The sequence below is a fragment of the Mycetomoellerius zeteki genome, unplaced genomic scaffold (assembly GCF_001594055.1).
Source record: "Mycetomoellerius zeteki isolate Tzet28-1 unplaced genomic scaffold, Tzet1.0 scaffold324, whole genome shotgun sequence".
Classification (NCBI taxonomy): domain Eukaryota; kingdom Metazoa; phylum Arthropoda; class Insecta; order Hymenoptera; family Formicidae; genus Mycetomoellerius; species Mycetomoellerius zeteki.
In genome coordinates, this window is record NW_017257310.1 from 8,095 (window position 1) to 28,788 (window position 20,694).

Here is a 20,694-nt window from a genome sequence, read left to right on the forward strand (position 1 = left end):
TATGATAGAAATGATAGATCTGTGCTGAACTCACGTTTCAGAAAATTTACATTGGGTGGGAATGTCCGATCAATAGATTGAACACATAATGTCGTGAATCGTTAATACAATAATACCCTCGCATTCAGACACTGCTGCGTTCGATTTCCTCGCCTGCGTCATTGATTACTTTATGGGGAAGGTTTTTCAACCACTGTCCAGCTTTGTTTAACTAAACGCGAGTATTTAAAATATTTGAGTAATAAGTCGTATTAAATGATAATTCGACAATTATTTTACTAATCCCGTATTCACTTACCAATTTAAGACATTTAAAATGTGTAAGAATCGTCTTTCCGAAATCGATCGACCCATAGACTAACCCATTGTTCAGAAATAGAATTTCTTCTTGAGTGACACGCCCAATGGACGCGTCCAAGTTGACAAAACGGCTAGCCTGCTCGTCGAGCAAATGAACATAATTGGTTGTTACTTATAGATCCAACCAATCATATTCATCGCTCGGTAAGCATGCCTAGCCGCTTTGCTGTCTTGAACTCGCCCTATGTTAGAAAGTGCTTCTTGCACAACTTGATGAAAGGAATTGTCAATCTATTTTGACGTGCAAAAAGCTTGAAAAGTTTGCCAACGAAATTCCCAATCTTGTTGGCAAATCTTTCAAAGGATTCTGACTAAATTCACCTAAAATATATTAAAAAAATGTTTAAAACAAATGTGATTAACAAAATTTTAGCAACTATTATTTTGTTTTTTTTTTTTAATAAAATTAATTTATTTTGAGATTACTTGGAAAAGTGACAAAATTAATATAAAAAATACAAAATCTTAATATTGTTAGATATTGATAAATATTACCATAAAAAGAAAAACATTTAAGCAAAAATAATTATTTCTACAATTCTAAGTGAGATGTAAAGAGAATTACCTTGGATTTTTTTTCTGCTAAATCTCGTACTTCGCTGATTTCGTGCGTCGTGATGCGTCGCCGGACATCATCCGTGACCAGCCGGGTATAGAGAAAGAAACAAGGGTGTGGTCATGATGAATAGACGTCTTTCCACCATAGCCATGGGTGCGGTCACGATGCAACACGGTGGAAAGACGTCTTTCCACTACAGCTATGGGTGTGGTCATACGGTGCAGGGTTGGGACAGAGAGAAACTTGAGAGAGGCCATGCCGGCCTTTTTCCTGTTACCGTTGGAATAGCCCGTACACTACCGCCAGTACATCCATTTTCAGTTTGGGAACTACATGACTACAGTGAGAGCAAAACGTATTCGTACAAGGAAATTTGCCATAAAGAAAGTCTTATTTGTAGAAAATAAATATTAATTAGCAATTTTATACAATGAATACAGTCTGTTCTAACATAAATAAACGAGCTTCGCACGTATTCCTGATTTTAGAAGCTATAAATTTCTCGACTCTCCTTGCTCTCCTGAATTTCTCTCTCCTTACTTAGAGGGGTGCGATTTTCGTCGGAAGCGACTCCTATCCCACCTCCCCTCCTTACTTGGGGGCGCGCGACTTTTACCGAGAGCGACTCCTATCCCACCTCCCCTCCTTGCTTGGGGTCGCGCGACTTTCACCGAGAGCGACTCCCATCCCACCTCCTCCCCTGCTTGACTTTCCACGTGAAGCGGGATCTACTCCCCCAACCCCTTATCAAGGGAAAATACTGCTGAAATATGTACTTTATGTTTAAAAATTATGTACTATTCATAAAATTTGTTTTGTTCATAACTTTTTAATGAATAACGAGCGACGGAAAAGGTTAATGACCTTGAACCTTTTTAAGGGTCGGAAGTCATTCGGGACTAGCTGTGTAAAGGGAAAGTTTTTAATTTTATTACCACAATTTTTAATTTTTGCCTATTTTTTAGATGATATATTACCTATAATTAATACACATCTTTTTGGTATATACAATATAATTTTAAGAAACGTACAGTCTATTTTGTTCTTTATGAATAAATTGTTATAAATTACCAAACAAGAAATGACCGTCAATTAAACGTCGAATCGACGTTAAATTTATGTTGAAAACATCATCGTATCTATATCGATTCGACATTAATTCGATGACACATTCTCACTGGATAATATTTACTTTTTAAAAATAAAGTTTCTTTAAAAAATATTTTCTCTATACGCGAATTATACTTTTTGCACTCATTGTACATATATTTTCTGACACTCGATAAAATCGTATTGTCGAAATTGGATGTGGTTCGTGTCCATACTAAATCCTCAGGATAGAAACGTGCCGATTATCCATAAGAGGAATAGTTTAATAGGACCTTGAACAAAGAAATTTTAATTTCGCATCTCCTACACATGTAAAGAAAAGTTGTTGAATTTTAATAAACGAAATTGAAAATTCAAACAAGTTAATTTAGTGAATTTTCGCATAATGTTTCGCACAATGGCTGAAAATACATATTTGCGTCTATTCTATGAATGTTATGACTGAGAAATGTCTAACTGCTATCACATGTTCGGTGTCTTACAAATAAACAGTATGCAAATCTGCTTAACCATATTCATTTAAATTAAAAAGATCCTATTTGGAACTCGGTCCTATTTAGACCACTCTCTATATACATATAGAGAAATCTTACATCATTATTTAAAATTTTATTATTTCTAACAAATAAAGGGAACAATTTTTATGTTTACAGTATTAAAATTTGAATTTCATTAGAATTTGTATCAATATCTTTATTAATACCAATTTCTCATACATAGTAAAAAAACATTTTGTATTTGTGTGGAAAACAGTCCACTCAATTTCTTGTTAAATTTTTGTAGAATTTTTTAACATCTTCCAGTGTTAATTTAATATAATGTGATTATATGTTATTTAAATAATTTGTGATTGTTTTTTAAATAAATTATTTAAATAATAATTAATTACCGACACTCAACATTTCTTAGTGTCAAAATAATACAATTTATGAGTAAGTAAATGAATAACATAAAAATATACATGTTTCAAAACGTAAATTCTAAGATAAATAATTAAAATATGTGTTAATTCAATCATAAATGTTAATTTCAAGAAGAACAATGTGAAAACAATGTGAAAGGGCAATAGGAGTCGGCGCTAGAACTAGATTGCGCAAATTTAACAAATCAATCAAATAAAATGTACGTTTCGGCTCCGATTTGAGCCATCTTCAGCTATAGCTATAATTACATTAAATTATGCGTGTGTAGAAAAAACAAACATCGTTCTCATAATTCAAGCAGCTAGAGATGCAGTGAGACGTATTCATCCTCAACATCTTAGTGTTGTGCCACAGATTTACAAAGCTGAGTGGGTGTAAGATAGTGAATGCTAAATTAATTTCGTAACAAGAATTAATTCTAGCAACGTAAGAAGGATATATAATAAAACAAAGAAAATTCTTTAAAAATGAAAAACGCTCACCGCATGACTGCCGCAATCGTAACAAATTTAAACATCGTCAGTATTGTAGAAACAAAGTCTGTGGTTACAAATTAAAAATTGAAATTGAACATTAATCGGAACATCTGACAGCACATGTTGATTCGAAATTTAGTTGAAATTAACTGTCAATGTTAGAGCGGAAGGTACATGTCGATCAATTTGAATAATAATAAACAAATTACAGCTTATTAAGCATCACTATGTAACCGTGATTTAAAGACTCTGTGTGTCCGTTTGCAAATTTAATCCATTCGATTGGCGCTTGATACCCAGACAGCACAGAATATTTATGATAAATATTTATTAATATTCATTTTTTGAAATATTATATAGATATTTCATACATATTTTATATAATATTTTCGTTGAGCCACTCTGTATTTAATTGACAAGTAAGAATAACTATTCAAAAGTCGAATAACTCATTAATAACTACAATAAGGATAATTTTATACACTGATATATAACAAATACATGTATACGCATATGAGATTATAACAAACATATATTCAATATTAATTATATATAAACACAACATCTTCGATGTTCCATATTAGAAAAATCTTACATCATTATTTAAAATTTTATCATTTCTAACAAATAAAGAGAATATTTTTTATGTTTACAGTAATAAAATTTTAATTTCATCAATTTGTATTAATATCTTCATATTAATATGAATTTCTCATACATAAAAAACATTTTGTATTTGTATTAGAAACAGTCCACTGATCAAATTCTTGTTAAATTTTTGTGTAGAATTTTTTGACATTTTTCAGTGTTAAATTAATTTAACATAATGTGATATGTTATTTAAATAGTTTGTGTTAAATCGATATTCAACATTTCTTAATGACAAAATAGTACAATTTATGAATAAGTGAACAAATAACATAAAAGTAATGTGTTTCAAAACGTAAATTCTACATAAATGAATAAAAATGTGTTAATTTAACATATCTTAAATGTTAATTCTACTGAAAAAAATATGCTTCCACTGTTTGCTTACAAATTGTGTCAGTATTACCTTTTTTGTGTTTATTTTCTTAAATAATGTTGTGTGTGTAAAATTTGTGTTACCTTTTAACATATTCATCTTATGTTAAATTAACACATAAATTTGAGTGGACATTTGGGACATGTGAAATGTGTTAAATTTCAATAGTAATAATTTTCCATCGGTGGACTCGTATCTTGTATCCATTTTGTAAAATTTGAATTATTTATCAAGTCAATAACGAGATTTTGCGGTAAGTTCTCAAAATATTTAACATTTAGATATTCTAATGGATTTTTCATTAAATATAATACGTCTATCGATGGCCATGTATTCATTAGTGACAAAGACTCCAGCGAAGTGAATTTATTATCGCTTAAATCCAAATATTTCAAAGATACAAGGGGTTCCGCCCATCCTTTTGGCAAAGAGCTTAACACATTTCTCGACAAATCTAATTCTTCTAGAACAGTAAGATGAACGAAGGCATTAACATAGACTTCATCAATCTGATTTTTTCCCATTAATAATTTCATCAATTTCGGCATATGCACGAAAATATACGACATTATTTTCTTTATATTGTTGTTATTAATATATAAAGTGCTGATATCTGTTTCATTTAACATTTGCGGAATATTCTCGAATTGGTTGATACTTAGATCGAGTGTTTTTAAATTCGGCAAATTTGCAAATGTCTCCGGATGTAGATATTTTATGTAATTTGAGGATAAGTTCAAAAAGAGCAATTCGTTATTGTCTTGGAAAGCATCCGATTCGATAACATTAATCTTGTTTCTAGAAATAGAAAGATAGTGTAGATTCTGCAGACCAATCAACGATAATACGTTGTATTGGTTATATCGTCGAATAATGTTAAATTTATTTTTATCCAAATTCAGTGCGAACAATTTGTTTCCTTTTTCGTTTAAGTTCAAGCTACTAAGCAAATTATCGTGAAGATCAAGAAAGTATAAGTTGTTCGACAGTAGTTGTACAAAATTGGTTCTTGTTATACTGTTTCCGGAGAGATCCAGGATCTTTAACTTGGGGAATGGCATCCAGCTTTGCAAAGTCATCGGTGTCGCATAAGGAAAATGTGATATCGAAACTGGAGTTTCTTGTATAAACTCTAAATCGACAGCACAATTTTCACTTAGAGACAAAATTTCTAAGTTAGGATATTCATCGAAAATCTGTATATATTTAGAAGAATAGCAGCTGCTTGCATTATTTATAAAAAGCACTTGTAACTTATCGTGACTTCCAAAGTTAAGAATTAGATTTCTTTGCCTGTCTAATTTATTGTTCGAAAGAAACAATTGAGTTAAATTAGGTAATTTTTTGAAGGCACCTTTCTCAATTTTCCCAATACTATTGTCCATAAGATTGAGGCAGGTAATTACAGAGCTGCTGATGAAATTTTGATTGATTTCAGAGATCACTGCATTCGAGAAGTTTAGAGACACATCGTCATTACATAAAGATTGAAGCGATTGATCATCCATGTAATTTTCTATGGCAAAGTGAACGTTTGCTTTTGATAATGTAGACCAGCAAACGAAGGTGACGATTATGAAGATAAACTTAGCCATGGTCAATTTCTATAATAAATATAGAAAACATTTGTTTTAGGATTATAAAAAGATGGTTTGTGATTTAAATGTAACATAATAAAATAAACAATATAAAGTCTTATAAGATAATGTGACTACACAACGAATTGGAAATAAATGGCTCTAAATGATTAAGCTGGATCTTTAGTGCTGAAATAATTATTTGTTTAAAAGCTTAGGATGCTCGCACGGAATGTAATGGTGAATTCGATCACTCGCACTAAACTGGATTAGTGCATATTATTATAAAAGCTGGTTTATATAAAATATCAATGCAGTGATACAATATAATCAACTTTGACAATAAAATGATACACATATATTTTGTTAAATAACGTGACAATATCATTAGTAGATAGTTCATTGTTTAAAATATTTATATACTTTTACATTTAACTTTACTAATTTCATGTAAAGCAGCTTTTAGTATGCACTGATCTAGCATAGTGTAAGTGACCGAATTCGCTATAAGAGCTCCAGATTTAATCCCAGCAGGGCTATTCTGTAACTCTTAACGCAAGTTTCGTTAGCGTTATAACATCGTTGCGTAGCTTTTTTATCATGGTAAAAAAGCTGCGCAACGACGTCATAGTTACAGAATAGAGGCCCTGCAGTAGAATTCTGTAACTCGTTATGCAATCGTTATGTGCTCATAACGATAGCCGCGCAGATATTTTATATGGTAAAAAAGCTGCGCAACTGTCGTTATGAACTCATAACAACTGCATAACGAATTACAGAATTCTGTTGCAGCAGTGGAATATTCATTTAATATTACATTTAATGAAATATTACATTTAATATTCTAAGAATATATGTCTAAAACATTACTTAATATTAAATAATATTATGCGCTTATATAGGGATATTACTGTAGTTTCTTTTAAATTATTAATACTAATAATTAAAACTAATAATTATATAAAAATGTTACTTACCATTTTTTTAAATATTGTCTTCGAAAGATGCAAACTCTAAGTTATTTCTGGTGTACCTTCTACAAGGACTGTATTTTGAATACTGCAACGAACAGTTATGCTAACTGATTGTGAGATCTGTTATCATGAATCGTGAGCAAAGTGTGGGGACAAATTTGATATAATTCCTTTATATCATATTTCAATTCCAGGAAATGAAATGATATACGTATACACTTTAGACTCAGTGGCGTAACTTCAAAATTCAGGGCCTCGTTTGCTTACAGATCGATTGCCTACAGTTCGTTTTCCTCTTACATCACTTTTGCTGACAGTTCGTTTGCGCATAAAAATTATTGCCTATAATATGGATGGGACCCCAGGGACCCAAGTATGTACATCAAGGGTAAAAAAAATGTGTATAGCTAGGGTTAAGTTTTATTAAGTCGTTTCTAATAAATTTTTTTAGCTGTCCGTAAAAATAGCATATCCCCTATATAAGCGCATAATATTATTTAATATGAAGTAATATTTTAATATATCATCTCATATTCTTAGATTAAATGTAAAATTTTAAGAATATTTTACTAAAATTATATAATATTACATGATATTCTCGAAATATTAATGAAAGGTTATATGTTCACTCCTGATAATATTATGATTATTAAAAGTAAAACTTTTATTTAATGTTACTGTGATATCATATAAACATTACAAAGTATTATAACAGCGCATTTACTTTAATAAAACTGTTACATCTGTTCAGTATAAGTATACATTTAAAAACTGAAAATAATTTTGGCGCGCAGTTGTAGAACTGTATATGTACTTAAAATTACGTCGAAACGTTTTTTTTTTTAGCACAAGATGCAGCATAGATTGCTAAGAATTTTTCGTTACTGGATTGTGAATTCAAATTGCACAAAATTAAAAAAAATTATTATTTAGAAGTATTTTAATAATATTTCAGGAATATTAAGATATAATACCTAGGGTATTATATAAGTGGACATATGACCTCTATAAAATACTCTCCTAATATTAAAAAAATATTTATGATATTCTCGAAATATTATAATAACATTATTTAAATTTTTTTTTTTTAATAATATCCATATAACATTCTAGAACATTTTGCGCTTATAGAGTCATGTTAAGTTTTTGAAAAAACATCACGATCAAAGTTGTTAAAATAGGCGCTTTTATTACTTTTGCGTTAATTATATCTTTCTTTTATATAGAGACATACTGGTAAAACTCATAGAATATCAAGGCAAATAGTAATGGACAATGTAATTGAAAATAAAATTAAGTTTCACAAGCCCCAACGACCCTTGGGCCCGGGGATGCAACCCCCTCTGCTTCCCGATATAGTTACGCCACTGCTTTAGACTTACAAAGTTGAAGTAAATACCGGAAACGCGATAACGTATCTGAATCTCCCAGACAGCACAGAATATTTATGATAAATATTTATTAATATTCATTTTTTGAAATGTCATATAGATATTTCTTTTGTCATATACATATTTTATATAAAGCTTTATTCGAAATATTATTAAAATATAAACCAAATATTTTATGTAATATTTATGATAAATATAAATATTTATAAAAAAGTACTTTTACTTAGATTATAATGTATTATTAAGCATTTTCATAGCATTTACTATAACATTTACAATAAATATTTCATATTATTTAAAATAAATGTTTATGATCTGTGCAATCTAATACCACAAAAATATTTACAAAATTTAAAATAAATCTTACAAATATTTATAAATATTTTGTAAATATTTTATAAATATTGTGTGCTGTCTGGGATATAAGCTATCTGAGCCGAATAAGGCTTCTCTACTGAAAAAAATCATTCAATCAGTATGAATAAAAAACGAAAATATTCGGCCAATCTTAAACTATAACAAGAATTTTATTTTATTTTGATCTATATTGTTATTGATAGTGAAAACATTATTATAATGAAGGCGCGTCCGCGGCGTCTTAAGTAATAAAGTTTTCACTGTCAATAACAGTATAGATCAAAATAAAATAAAATTCTTGTTATAGTTTAAGATTTTGACCAGTTTTGCTAATATTAAATTCGTAACTGTGGATGAATGGATCTAGGAATAGTAGGTATTGTTTCTTGTTAGAATTTAAATAATTTGCAATATGTAGTTGTATAAATCAGAAATCACTAAATACATGTATTGCATTGGCCACAAATGTTTTTATTTAAGGTAATATGAGAACATAAAATGATAAAAGGTAACTTCATTCTTAATGGAAACAATTTGTTGTAATTAATAAAAAAATATATGTCTAAGTAAAAGATAGAGAACTCTAATTATATCATCATAAAGATTAGTTTACAATAAAAATGTTTAATTTATCTAAATCTATTAAATTTGAATTGTTAAATTTGCTTTTTATATTTTTCAAGGTTTTAGACAGACTGTAATAACATCGAACAATTTTAGAGTATCTTATTTTTTGACTTAATAATATGACAAAACGTGCATGTGAACAGTTTCCGATTATATATACTGTTAATGGAATGCAGAAATGGCACATAGACCGATGCTTATTTTTGACTATACTGCCACACACTTTTTGTAGTTTGGCTCTAGTTTCTTTACACCTTGTTGAAAGCCGCAATATCAATGCTTTGTACATGTTCTTCGACAGTTTGGATCTGTTCTATTAACGAATCTACTGACACTTTGTCGTCTTCTACTACGCACGATATCTGTAGCTTGTGAATTCCAAAGGCGAGCGGTATGAGTTTAGCTACAAAAGAAAGATAAATCTTAATCATAGAGCTCGCATACGATATTAAAAATTGAAAGATATAAAAACTTACAAGCACCCCAAAGGAGACCATCAATGTGGATTTTCCGCACCTCGTTTTCCATTTCTTGCATATCTGTTTCGTCGTCCCACGGTTTGACATCCAGGATGATATTTGATTTAGCTACTAAGGCTGATTCTATAAAATACAAGTCGATTAATGATAATATAATTTGAACAACTCTCTGAGCTCCGTTACATACTTTTAGACTTCTTGGCAGTATATGCAGCAATTCGTTCTTCCCTAATCTTGGCAGCCTCTGAATCGTCTCCCTATCGAATCAAATACAATAAGAATTTTCATCATAGTATGAAAACAGACGGATTTTATAATTCGCGAAAAGGACATTATTACATATTGAATTTATATGAATGTGAAAAAAGTGCTAATATTGGATGAATCAGTACTATGGGAATATCTGGTGTATGTCAAATAATAAATATCATACAATTTTATGTAAATATAAATTTGCATATCTTAGTATTGTATTAATTTAGAAATATCAGTGTGTGGTGTTTAATTATTTCTGTGTCATACGAAATTAAACTTAAACATTCGTCTTATACAAAGAGACCAATTAATATCATTTCTACAGTCTTTGCTCACTTGCCTCTGAATCAGAAGTAAATAGATCAATATCTTCATTGACATCTTTTTTTATGTCCCGCTTCTGCTCTTGTTCTGATTCTTCGGGTTTCGCAGGATAAATTGCTACGTAAGGTATACATGCTTCGAGGCTCTCTACACGCTCTTAAATTTTCACTCGATACGTCAATTTTTCAATGGTACTCTTCAGGTCCTGAATGACTATTCAGAAAGATTTTTAAATCATGATACATATTCTTTTAATTGTATTTGCCAGCATCATTAAGATCGTCTATTGATACAATGAGAAGAAAATCGTTGCAATTTGATATAATTTTTTTGCATTGTCTTACCTCAGATTATCTTTGTACACATTTTCATATTTACATAATGTTTTAAAATGATAATTTAAAAAAAGTATGTAACAATAATTAAAATTTAGATATTATATATAATTAATTCATGCTAAAATTAGTTTAGGTGCAGATATAATTACATAACTTACGTAATAAAAGGAATTATTGTGATAATTAACTTTATTTGCTGGCGCGCGCGCGCGTGTGTGTGTATACATGCTACAAATGTACATCTCATAAAAATATTTAATAGAATTATAAATAAAAAAGAAACACAATAACTGTAATAAAAGTAAATTGTATACTTAAGGAGGTTCTCGCGTTTGATGAAATATAAGACAAAGTCTATAATACATATATATGTAATACAAAAGTTAATATCAATACCTAAAAAAAATTTCATTGACTTTTACCGTATCATTTTGAAGATATTTAATCCTAAATTTATAGAATTTTACATTACAAGTTGAAGGTATAACCTATTCTGTAGTTATTCTCTTTTAAATTGAGACACTTGCGTATAAGACAGCAATTTAAAAATCGTTATAATTATAAAGTAAACACTTAAGTTTGTTTTCGTAAAGTTTCACTTAAACTGACCGTACAGTTTACAAGAAATTTATATTCTTCAATGAAAAAAACCAGAATATATGTCAAATGGACGATGCGTATACATCAAATGAGCATCTTACAATTTTTATTTTGTCATTAAAAAAATATTTAGTAACATATAAAATTAACAATAATTAGTATAATATCATAAAATATTGTTAGTAATCATTTTATTCCATTATTTTAATTGTTTTACATATTATTATGAATAGACTGTTTATTGACTAGGAAGTAGCGCGAGAACCTCCTTAATAATATATTATAATATCACATTACTTGTTTTTTTGATTAATTGTTGATGATTATTTATAGAGAACTTTTTGAGACAAAAACCTAATACTTGCATATACCATAATACTGTAATAGTCATAATATACGTACTATTTCGCAGAACCTGATTTTCTTTTTCAAGTTTGACAATACGAGGAGTAATATCTTGATTTGCGGTTTGAGCAAGTGCTGCAATATCATCCATCTGAAAAATATGTAATGAAAAAAATACGATTTGATACTATAAAAATTATATTTCCTATTGTAAAAGAATTAGTGAGATCAAATAAAAAATAAAAATTTGATTGTTGTATCCAGTCTTATCCACAAAAATTTTAACATTCGATAAAGTATAATGTTCTTATAATTAATGTATTATTGGTTTTAGTAAACTAATCTCAATAATTTATTGTTATTACATTAATATATAGCAACATATAATAAACATTTCACGTGAAAACAAAACATAATAGTTAATAATTAATTTACAAACGTAAAATCCTTTTCATTTTATTTTTCATTCGCAACATTAGTTTTATATTTTAAAATGCCTAAGAAGCGATGAAAGGGGATGTGAGAATAGATTTAAATAAAAATATGAAAATGTTAAATTAGTAAGCGGAATGTAGAAAATTACGTTGTATAAAGGGTGAGCAAAAAGAGTGCAGTACTCACACACTGTAAAGACTGTTTAATATGCTGCCGAGCCTTCGCAACCTCATTGGCCAAACTTCCAACAGGAGGCATTGGGCAAGTGGACTGTTGAGATCCCTGTATCCACCGAGATTAAAAGTAAGCTCACACCCAGATTGATTATTCGAAACTACATGCCATATCTCCACTAAAGTTTATATTAATAATACTAATAAAACAAAATATTAATTAAAGATCCTAATATATACAGATGCATGTACTTAAACAAAATATTTCTTCTTTAAAGATTCCTTTTTTTCTTTTCAATAAAAAACAGAACAATGCAAACTCTCTAAGAGTTGACATAAGCATTACTTTTTGATAATAAAAGTGTTAATTAAATGTTACTAATTTTATCAAAAGAGAAGGCATCTTTTATATATATTTATATACACACAGGGTGTTAGTTAAGTATGTTGCCATACTCAACAGAGAGATTCTTTGATTTATTTCAAATAAAAAAGTCCATATAAACATGTGTCCTAAACGGCTTAGTTTCCGAAATACAGGTGAATGTTCACAAATGTTTGACGAAACAATAAATTGCGTTGGAAATATCTTCCTGCATAAATATGCCTTGCTTCATGTGAGTTACCATTCACACAACCGTAAACAAAGTGACAAAGTCAAAGTCAAAGTCACAAAATCAAAAATAGACTTCAGTTCTGATCTTTGAGCGTGTACGTCAATCTTTGAGAAGAAGGCTCGATGGATGTATCATGGCGCAAGGTGGACATTTTCAACAATTCATCTAATTGTTTTATTTCATCAGAAAAACTGAAGCCTGTGTTTTTGTTTTTCTGTTTTTGACTAGTTCAAGCTGTATTTCTTTTAACTAAACAGATTATTACTACACGTTTAAATTTTTTTATTTCGGAAACTAAGCTGTTTAGGACACATGCTTATATGGACTTTTTTACTTGAAATAAACCAAAGAATCGCTCTGTTGAGTATGGCAACATACTTAACTAACATCCTGTATATACACATGTTTACTTTTACAGAAAATACAAATATAATCATATTTTAAAACTAATATTGAAAATACATTTTTGGATATTTATTAAGTTAGCACACATGTGGAGATAGACATTGCGCGTATTATAGCAGAAGTATTAAGAAGTGAAATAATATTATATTTTTTAATATAAAAATACGGCAGTATACTACAAAAATAAACAGTATTTACAAATCATTAAAGTAAAAACGTTTTTATCATATATAGCATATGTTTTTACAGAGGAAGAAATGCGGCAAATTTGTTGATTATTAACTAAATAAGCATGCAATTAAAAACTCACTGACGTACACAAGTACAAAAAAAATTGTTTACACAAAAAAGAAAGCAGACAATTTTTCCAAAATATTCCTACACACATTTTAATGATAATAGTTATGACATAAATACTATTAAGCAAGTTGTTTCGAAGTTGATAATGTTAGAAGCATTTTTTTTTTAATTTAAATCTATCAGTTTAAATCTATTAACAAAAGTATTAGAATTATTCTTTGTGATTACTCTTTATTATTAAATCAAAATATGTAGATTTTAAACTGCCGTTCGGATCCAGCGATAAACTATAGGTCTCTATATCCAGCGATAAACTATAATCTCATATATCAACATATATGTATCATATATCACTCGCCAACACGCATAGCAAGCGTGATACCAAATTCCTTCCTTCCAAATACCATGTATAATGAAAAAAAGTTGGAAGAGGTCGATATCCAGGAGTAAATGAAGTCAGACTGATGTATAGATCTTAAACCTTTCGCGAATATAACAGATCCTTTTTTGTCACAATTATAAATGTATGATTAAATCACTAATAATGATACATGCATATGCCATGCATTTGTAGCAAACAGAAATGATATAAATGTTACAGTAAACCTCTCAGTGCAAGATGAAAACAAAATGGAACAAAGAAACAGATGCCATTCTTTTAATTGCAAAATGTAGTAGACGCGCTTTTCTATGACAATATAATGAAATAAAATTAACGTAAAATCAAACTGAAAATACAATTTGTTTATGTCGTATCGAGACACACTGAACAGTAACCCACAGATTGCGTTAGAGCATGTACCTGATCGGGCAATTGTTCTTTATTCCTTGCGAATGGCACTGCAGTTTCTTTATTTCCCCCGAGATCGGTTCCTCCATTTCCCCTATTTTTATTTCTCGTATCTTCCTTGTTCCTTTTCTCTTTAGCTTCTTTCGCATTATACTTTTCAGATTTCTCGCTCGGAGAAACATTCTCCTTCTCCTTCGCGTTATCCCTCATGCTATCAAATTTTTCACACATCTTCACGTTTTCTTTATTCTGCATGTTGCACACGTCCGCGGTATTTTTATTGATGACTTTTGCATTCTTTCCTTGGCATTTGGAACGGTTCATATTCGTTTCATTCGACTCATGAGCTAGCTTGTTGTCTTTAGACTTTTCAGTCTTAGATTTCAATGTATTAGTATTGATTAGATCTTGGTACTTGTCAGTTATAGAATTGTCAGATTTAAGCGTACAGCCTCCCGCAATCTTACGAGACACCACCTTGAAACATGTTCCAAGCTATGCAAGTATAGATCAACGTTTTTTTTTTAAATAACGTAAGAAGCAAAAATAAAATCGGTTTTTTTGTGCAACCGATACGTATAATTGCTACTTAACATGTATTATAATTAAACACGTTTATGTAATCATGTAAAGTGTTTAAATATATTGCATATAAGCATTAGATACCATTTGTATAATGTTTGAATTATTGACTAAACGATATAAAAAAAACATGACTTACGATATCAAAAGATTACAATACTATTTTATCAGTTCACCTTAAAAATGTAGGAAAAAACTTGAGATCACACTGAGAAAGAATTTTACATTTCTCATTGTACAAAAATGTTATCGGTACCTTGTGTGAAGTATGAAGAGAGAAAGAGAGCAAAGCTAATTTTGTTATCACCAGATATTCCCGCGTATTTGTGTGTTAGAAATGTTAGTAAGTTATATAATAACACAAACATGATGCATACACAAACATAGGAGAATGATAAATGCGGCACTAGCTATGGATGCTATGATTAGGACTAGTAAATTCACTTGGTAAATTATGAATGTATTATACTTTCTCAAAGGATATGGATTTAAAAAAAAACTTGGTGTTACTTAAAATTCCTGGTTATTAAAGACAAATGATTTACCCAATGATCTATATGTTTAAACATTTTTACTCTATCCCATTCCCTGCCAACAACTCTCTTTATTTATGAGCAGTGGATGATCGCAGCAACAACAATTCCTTACCTTGGCCATTTTCTCAAAATACTGCCGTTCTGCTTTGTCGTAGGATGGCTTATCAAACCATACCTTTTCTTTAGCTAGTGCAGCGGTTGTTATTGTAGCGGTTGTCATCTTTTCGGTATTTTACTTTGAATAAAGCAAAAATGCTACGAATTTCTGCAAACAAGACAAGAGAAGCAGGATAAAAAAGGATTCAATCTACGCATAGACACGGTTCTTCAGGTTTTCCTTGTAAACCGTGATGACTAAAAATTGAGATTAAGATTGGATTGAAATTTAACCAATTCAAATAAAGTTCACTAAACTTGAGATTGGCTTTCTTTCTTTTGATTGATTAAATCCCAATCTAATTTCAATTTCTAGTCTCTGATCATTTTATTGCGTTCAAGAATCAGTTAAGAATAAGGATACTATGAATTATAACATTCATTATATTTTATTATATAAAAATACAAATTTTTATCTGAAGCATAACAGTAATATTATATAATATGCTATATAATAATACATAATTATAAGACTAATATAATCATTAACATTAAAACCACGGGTGTGCCACTTTTGATCCATCTGATAGTTTTTCTGTTTATTTGGACTTGCACGTGGAGCTTTAGATTTTTGTGACTTTTCATAATCATAATTAGTTACAAGTAATTTTACTTTTATGGTGACAATACTTCCTCGTAAAAAGCTGGATTTATCTTGAATCATGATTGGGTTAATTTATATCCGCAGTTCAAGTGTTAATACCATTAAAAATTATCTATTAATTTTCTTTTTAATTCTTAATTTTAAGAATCGTCATTATCATTAAGATACTTAATCCGAGGTTTATTCATAACTTTGCGAACTTAAGAACCTAGCTTTTTTTCATAATGTAGAAATATAATACATTGCCTTTTTCTTATCTTCTAATTTCATCTAGCAACCGATATATTGTTTTTTCTTCATTTTTTGGACATACACACGCATATATATTCTTTGGTTTAAAATGTTGTATAAATTCCTTAAGTTCATTAAAAGAAGCATGCGTGGAGTAACATACATTAAACGTCTTTTCCCTAATCTCATCCCACTCTCCAACTACACTTGTATCACGTCCCTTCCATTTTCGTACTGATGGCACGATAGTTAATATGTCCTGCTGGAGGACATTGGTACGACATTTCATTAGTTTATGCATACAAGCATGTATACGTGCATCCAGTGGATTATTTGTAACATGACATGCCAACTCTGGGATACGAATATAACTGTTGTATACACAGTCCTTAACATGAATGAGTGTTTTCAAAGATTTCGACAGCCTCATGTAGAGAAACTCAGAGCCATATAAAGCGGAACATTCCAGAATAACGACTTTCCTTGGGCTTTCATCTAGCCATTCTTTCACAACTTTACACATTACATTTATACTTTCTATTCTTGTCGGGAGATGAATGAAATCAATTAAAAATGTTGTATCTAAATACACATTATCAAACTTTTTTGGAAATACAGTGAAATCTTTGTAATAATTCAGTGATTTTATTTTACGATAATCACTTGGATTGATTCTAAAATCTCCAGTATATAATATTAATTTATTCGTTTTCTCAAAAATAAACATCACCGAGCCAGGACAATGTCCAGCAGAAATAAACGTTACAAAAAGAATATCAGTCTCTTCGCTGTTACTATTACTTCTATATTCAATACAAACTTTTTCTTCAACTTCGATATCTTTTACATAAGTTTCTACATTACGCAGATTTTTATAATACTTATTTTCTAAGAAAACTTTAGTAATACGACTACAATAAAGATACTTATTATACTGTTTCAAATGATCAAAAAACGCATCGTTCAAGCCTTGCATATGATCAAAATGACAATGGCTAAGGAAATACACAGAAGAATTAATGTTCTCTCGATCAAAACAATCCACCGAGATGCCTGGTATTTCTTTGATAAGCCCAATGAACGTTGACATTCTGATGCATAAAATCTTCCTGTAATGAAGAATCTAGGTATCAACTAAGTCTATGCAAGCATGTGAATGCATAATAAAATAATAATGGAGCAACAAGCCATTAAGAATAAACAAATAATTTATTTCATTAAAAATTGAGTCATATTCAATTAATTTTGTTAAAATATTTAATTAATATTTAGCTTGCAAAAGATGCTCTGAATGACCCGATGGATAAAAATCTTTGATTATATTTGTTTTCACAATTTTTCACAATTTATCTAAGCAAACACTTATATCCTTTACACTGGCGCAAAAATTAAATATTTCATAAATACTGTAACTTTATAAAACAGCTGTTTCCATGATTGAGTTAAGAAATAATGTATGCATGAAGCACAAGTTGGATGATTTAGTTTTAGTAGCTCATAATAGAGAGGCGTTACAGGATATGATGAGCACATTCAAAAGATTTTTAGAAGGGAGAAAACTTGAGTTATGCACAGAAAACACGAAAATAATGATGTGTGGAGGGAATGGGAGAAAAAGGAAAGAGAAATAGAAATGGGGAAATAAGGACTTAGATGAGATGCAGGAATTTAAATATTTAGGCTATATTTTAGACAGAAAGGGGAATTATAAAAAGCATATTAAAGAGTTAAGCAGAAAAGGAAATATGGTAGTAAGAAAGGTGTGGGGTTTAGGAGAAAAGTTATGTAGAAACGCGACTTCAGAAGGAGATGGATGCTATTTAAATATTTGGTACAGAGTGTATAATGGCTTACGGAGTAGAGTTATGGGGATGGGAGGAAAAGGGTGAATTGGAAAAGATAATGCTTGACTATATCGGATGGATGTTCAACTTAGATTTTTGCACTCCTAGATACGTAATTATGAGAGAGTTGGTAATGGATAAACTCAGAGTGGGATGGGGTATAAGGGCAAGAAAATTCGAGGAAAAGATTAAATCAGGTAACACAGGCAAGTTAGTCAGGGAGTGCTGGGAGGAGAAACAAAGCTACGACTGGAACGATAGATATGATATGGAGAGAGAGAGAGCTATTATAATAGAAATGGATGGGGAATAGATTCCAGAGAAGTGATGGGCCACGGGCATGAAAGTTTTGAAAAAGGTTTAATAAGTAGAGAAAAAGATTTACAAAGGCAATGGGAAAAAGAAAGAATTGATAGGTCAAAGTATAATATGAGATATAAAGAGATAAGTATTGAGAATAGGGTATCAAATTATCTAAGGACTGATAACATAGAATAGAATTGAGAAGAGGTGACGAGATAAGAGCATTAATTAAATTAAGGTGTGGAAATATGGAAGAGAAAAATAAGTACTGGTTAGAAAAAGAAGAGAGGGAATATCTTTTCTGTGATAAAGGAGAAGATAATTTGGAACATTATGTCAAAGAATGTGAGGAGGTAAGAGATAGTTTCCAAGAGTTAGGGATAGATAAGGATGAGATTATAAAGAAAGCCTGAGATGAAGATTTAGGGGAATTTAAAGGAAAAGTATTAAAAAAACTTTGGAAGGATAGAGAAAAGGATAAGGATAGGGTGAAGGAAAAAAATGTGTAATTAAAGGATACAAGGAAGGATAGGGAGGAAGAGTATGGGAGATGGAAAGTTATGAAGAGATAATAAGCTAGGATGAAAATAAGCTAGGAGAAATAGGATAAGAATAGGCAATAAATAATAGATTGCGTCAAGGTCATGATAGATTGTCATACAAAGATATAATTATAAGATAACAGAGGATAAAGTGATAAATAAAATATTAAGAAAATTAATGTATGAAAACATGGATGAGGAATGAAAGTGTAAATGAGTTAAGTTTTTTTCTGTAAACCAAATCCCCTTCTTGGCTGTATATGGAAGTATAAATAAATTCTATTCTACTATCAAAAATATAACTATAAAAATAAAATCTGGATTGCTCTAATTATTCCACCTATCTACTTAGGGTGCGTTCTGATTTTCACTGCCAGTGTTGAAACTATACAGTATACGTTACATACGATAGATTTTCAGCACTGGCAGTGAATATCGGAAGGCACCCTTTAAAGGTTAAATTTAGATATGTATATATATTAGTAGATGCAATGAAAAATTGAAATCAAGTGCTCATTCTCTCTGATAACATCATAAAACCTGAAACTGTTATATAAAAAAAGTTTAAATTTCTATTCCACAGTGTATCCAGATTACCGAATCGCCAGTGATTTTGAAAAACCGTCGAATTAGGTACTTTCGTCATATACATGTATCGCTTTTAATTAAAACAGTAAATTGACGATATTATTAGATTCGACAGAATCGCTTTTCTCGAAATTTCGATGATATATATATATATATATATATATGCACAATATATTGTACCACGTGGAGTATTGATCGGTGGATTTGCATGCATTTACGGACTTATATTTTTCGTAAATTAGCCAGATTAGCTAATAGTTGGTTAGCAAGAATCAAGGGAAAATCGATTTCACATGAAGTAATCTGTTAAATTTAAGTTATACCTCGAGCCAGGTCCAGATATCAAATTGGCTCAATGTGTAATTGTTCAGCGGCCAAAATTCCAGCGTACCGAAGGAAAACGAGCAAAATCGTGCCAAACAGGATAGTCAAGTCAGCATCAAGGGTGCCAATGTACTGACGAGACTTCCAATCTTTCCTCAACGTGCAAGAGCAAATTTCCCTAGTAGATATCACGAGCCCGAAGTCATCCAATTATTCCGGATCTACAATACAGTTTTAGGGAGAGTTCACACTTTGACGGAAAAGCAGGAAGCGGAAAAGCAGCAGCCAATCAGAACTCGCCCTGGTAGTCGACAATTTCGGCTTTTTGTACTACTTACTACCAGCGCAAGTTGTGATTAGCTACTGCTTTTCCGTCAAGGTGTGAACGCGCCCTTAAGCTGCCTAAAGCTGGTTCTACATTAGTCGCATCGCAGCGTAGCAAGCATTGCGGTTCAATCGACATCAATGTAGTTCGACTCTGATTGGAGCACAACGCTTGCGACGTGTTGCGACACTGCGATGCGACAAATGCGGGGTCTACAATA

General features: G+C 30.4%; 3 protein-coding genes across 3 annotated transcripts; all 3 read right to left on the reverse strand.

Annotated features, from left to right (window-relative positions):
* Positions 1 to 4,518: 4,518 nt before the first annotated feature.
* Positions 4,519 to 7,084, reverse strand: LOC108725098 (leucine-rich repeat-containing protein 15). The gene is made up of 2 exons (XM_018451885.1): positions 7,007 to 7,084; positions 4,519 to 6,056 (listed from the first exon to the last, which is right to left on the reverse strand). Exons 1-2 carry the CDS (start codon positions 7,007 to 7,009, stop codon positions 4,614 to 4,616), a joined length of 1,446 nt encoding a protein of 481 aa, XP_018307387.1. The 5' UTR covers positions 7,010 to 7,084; the 3' UTR covers positions 4,519 to 4,613.
* A 2,328-nt stretch (positions 7,085 to 9,412) lies between these two features.
* On the reverse strand, positions 9,413 to 20,271 carry eEF1delta (elongation factor 1-delta). The gene is given in 9 exon segments (XM_073512038.1): positions 9,413 to 9,781; positions 9,855 to 9,980; positions 10,045 to 10,114; positions 10,453 to 10,649; positions 11,777 to 11,870; positions 12,341 to 12,436; positions 14,452 to 14,916; positions 15,670 to 15,822; positions 20,149 to 20,271. Coding segments are annotated over 8 exon segments (1,311 nt in total). The 5' UTR covers positions 15,778 to 15,822; positions 20,149 to 20,271; the 3' UTR covers positions 9,413 to 9,626.
* Positions 16,225 to 17,683, reverse strand: Snm1 (DNA cross-link repair protein snm1). Its single transcript, XM_018451886.1, has one exon. The coding sequence runs from the start codon at positions 17,636 to 17,638 to the stop codon at positions 16,571 to 16,573; it is 1,068 nt and encodes a 355-aa protein (XP_018307388.1). The 5' UTR covers positions 17,639 to 17,683; the 3' UTR covers positions 16,225 to 16,570.
* Positions 20,272 to 20,694: the final 423 nt, after the last annotated feature.

Bases quoted from the DNA above. Each gene is read 5' to 3' on its own strand.
- Snm1 (XM_018451886.1), bottom strand. From the start codon at position 17,638: ATGTCAACGTTCATTGGGCTTATCAAAGAAATACCAGGCATCTCGGTG.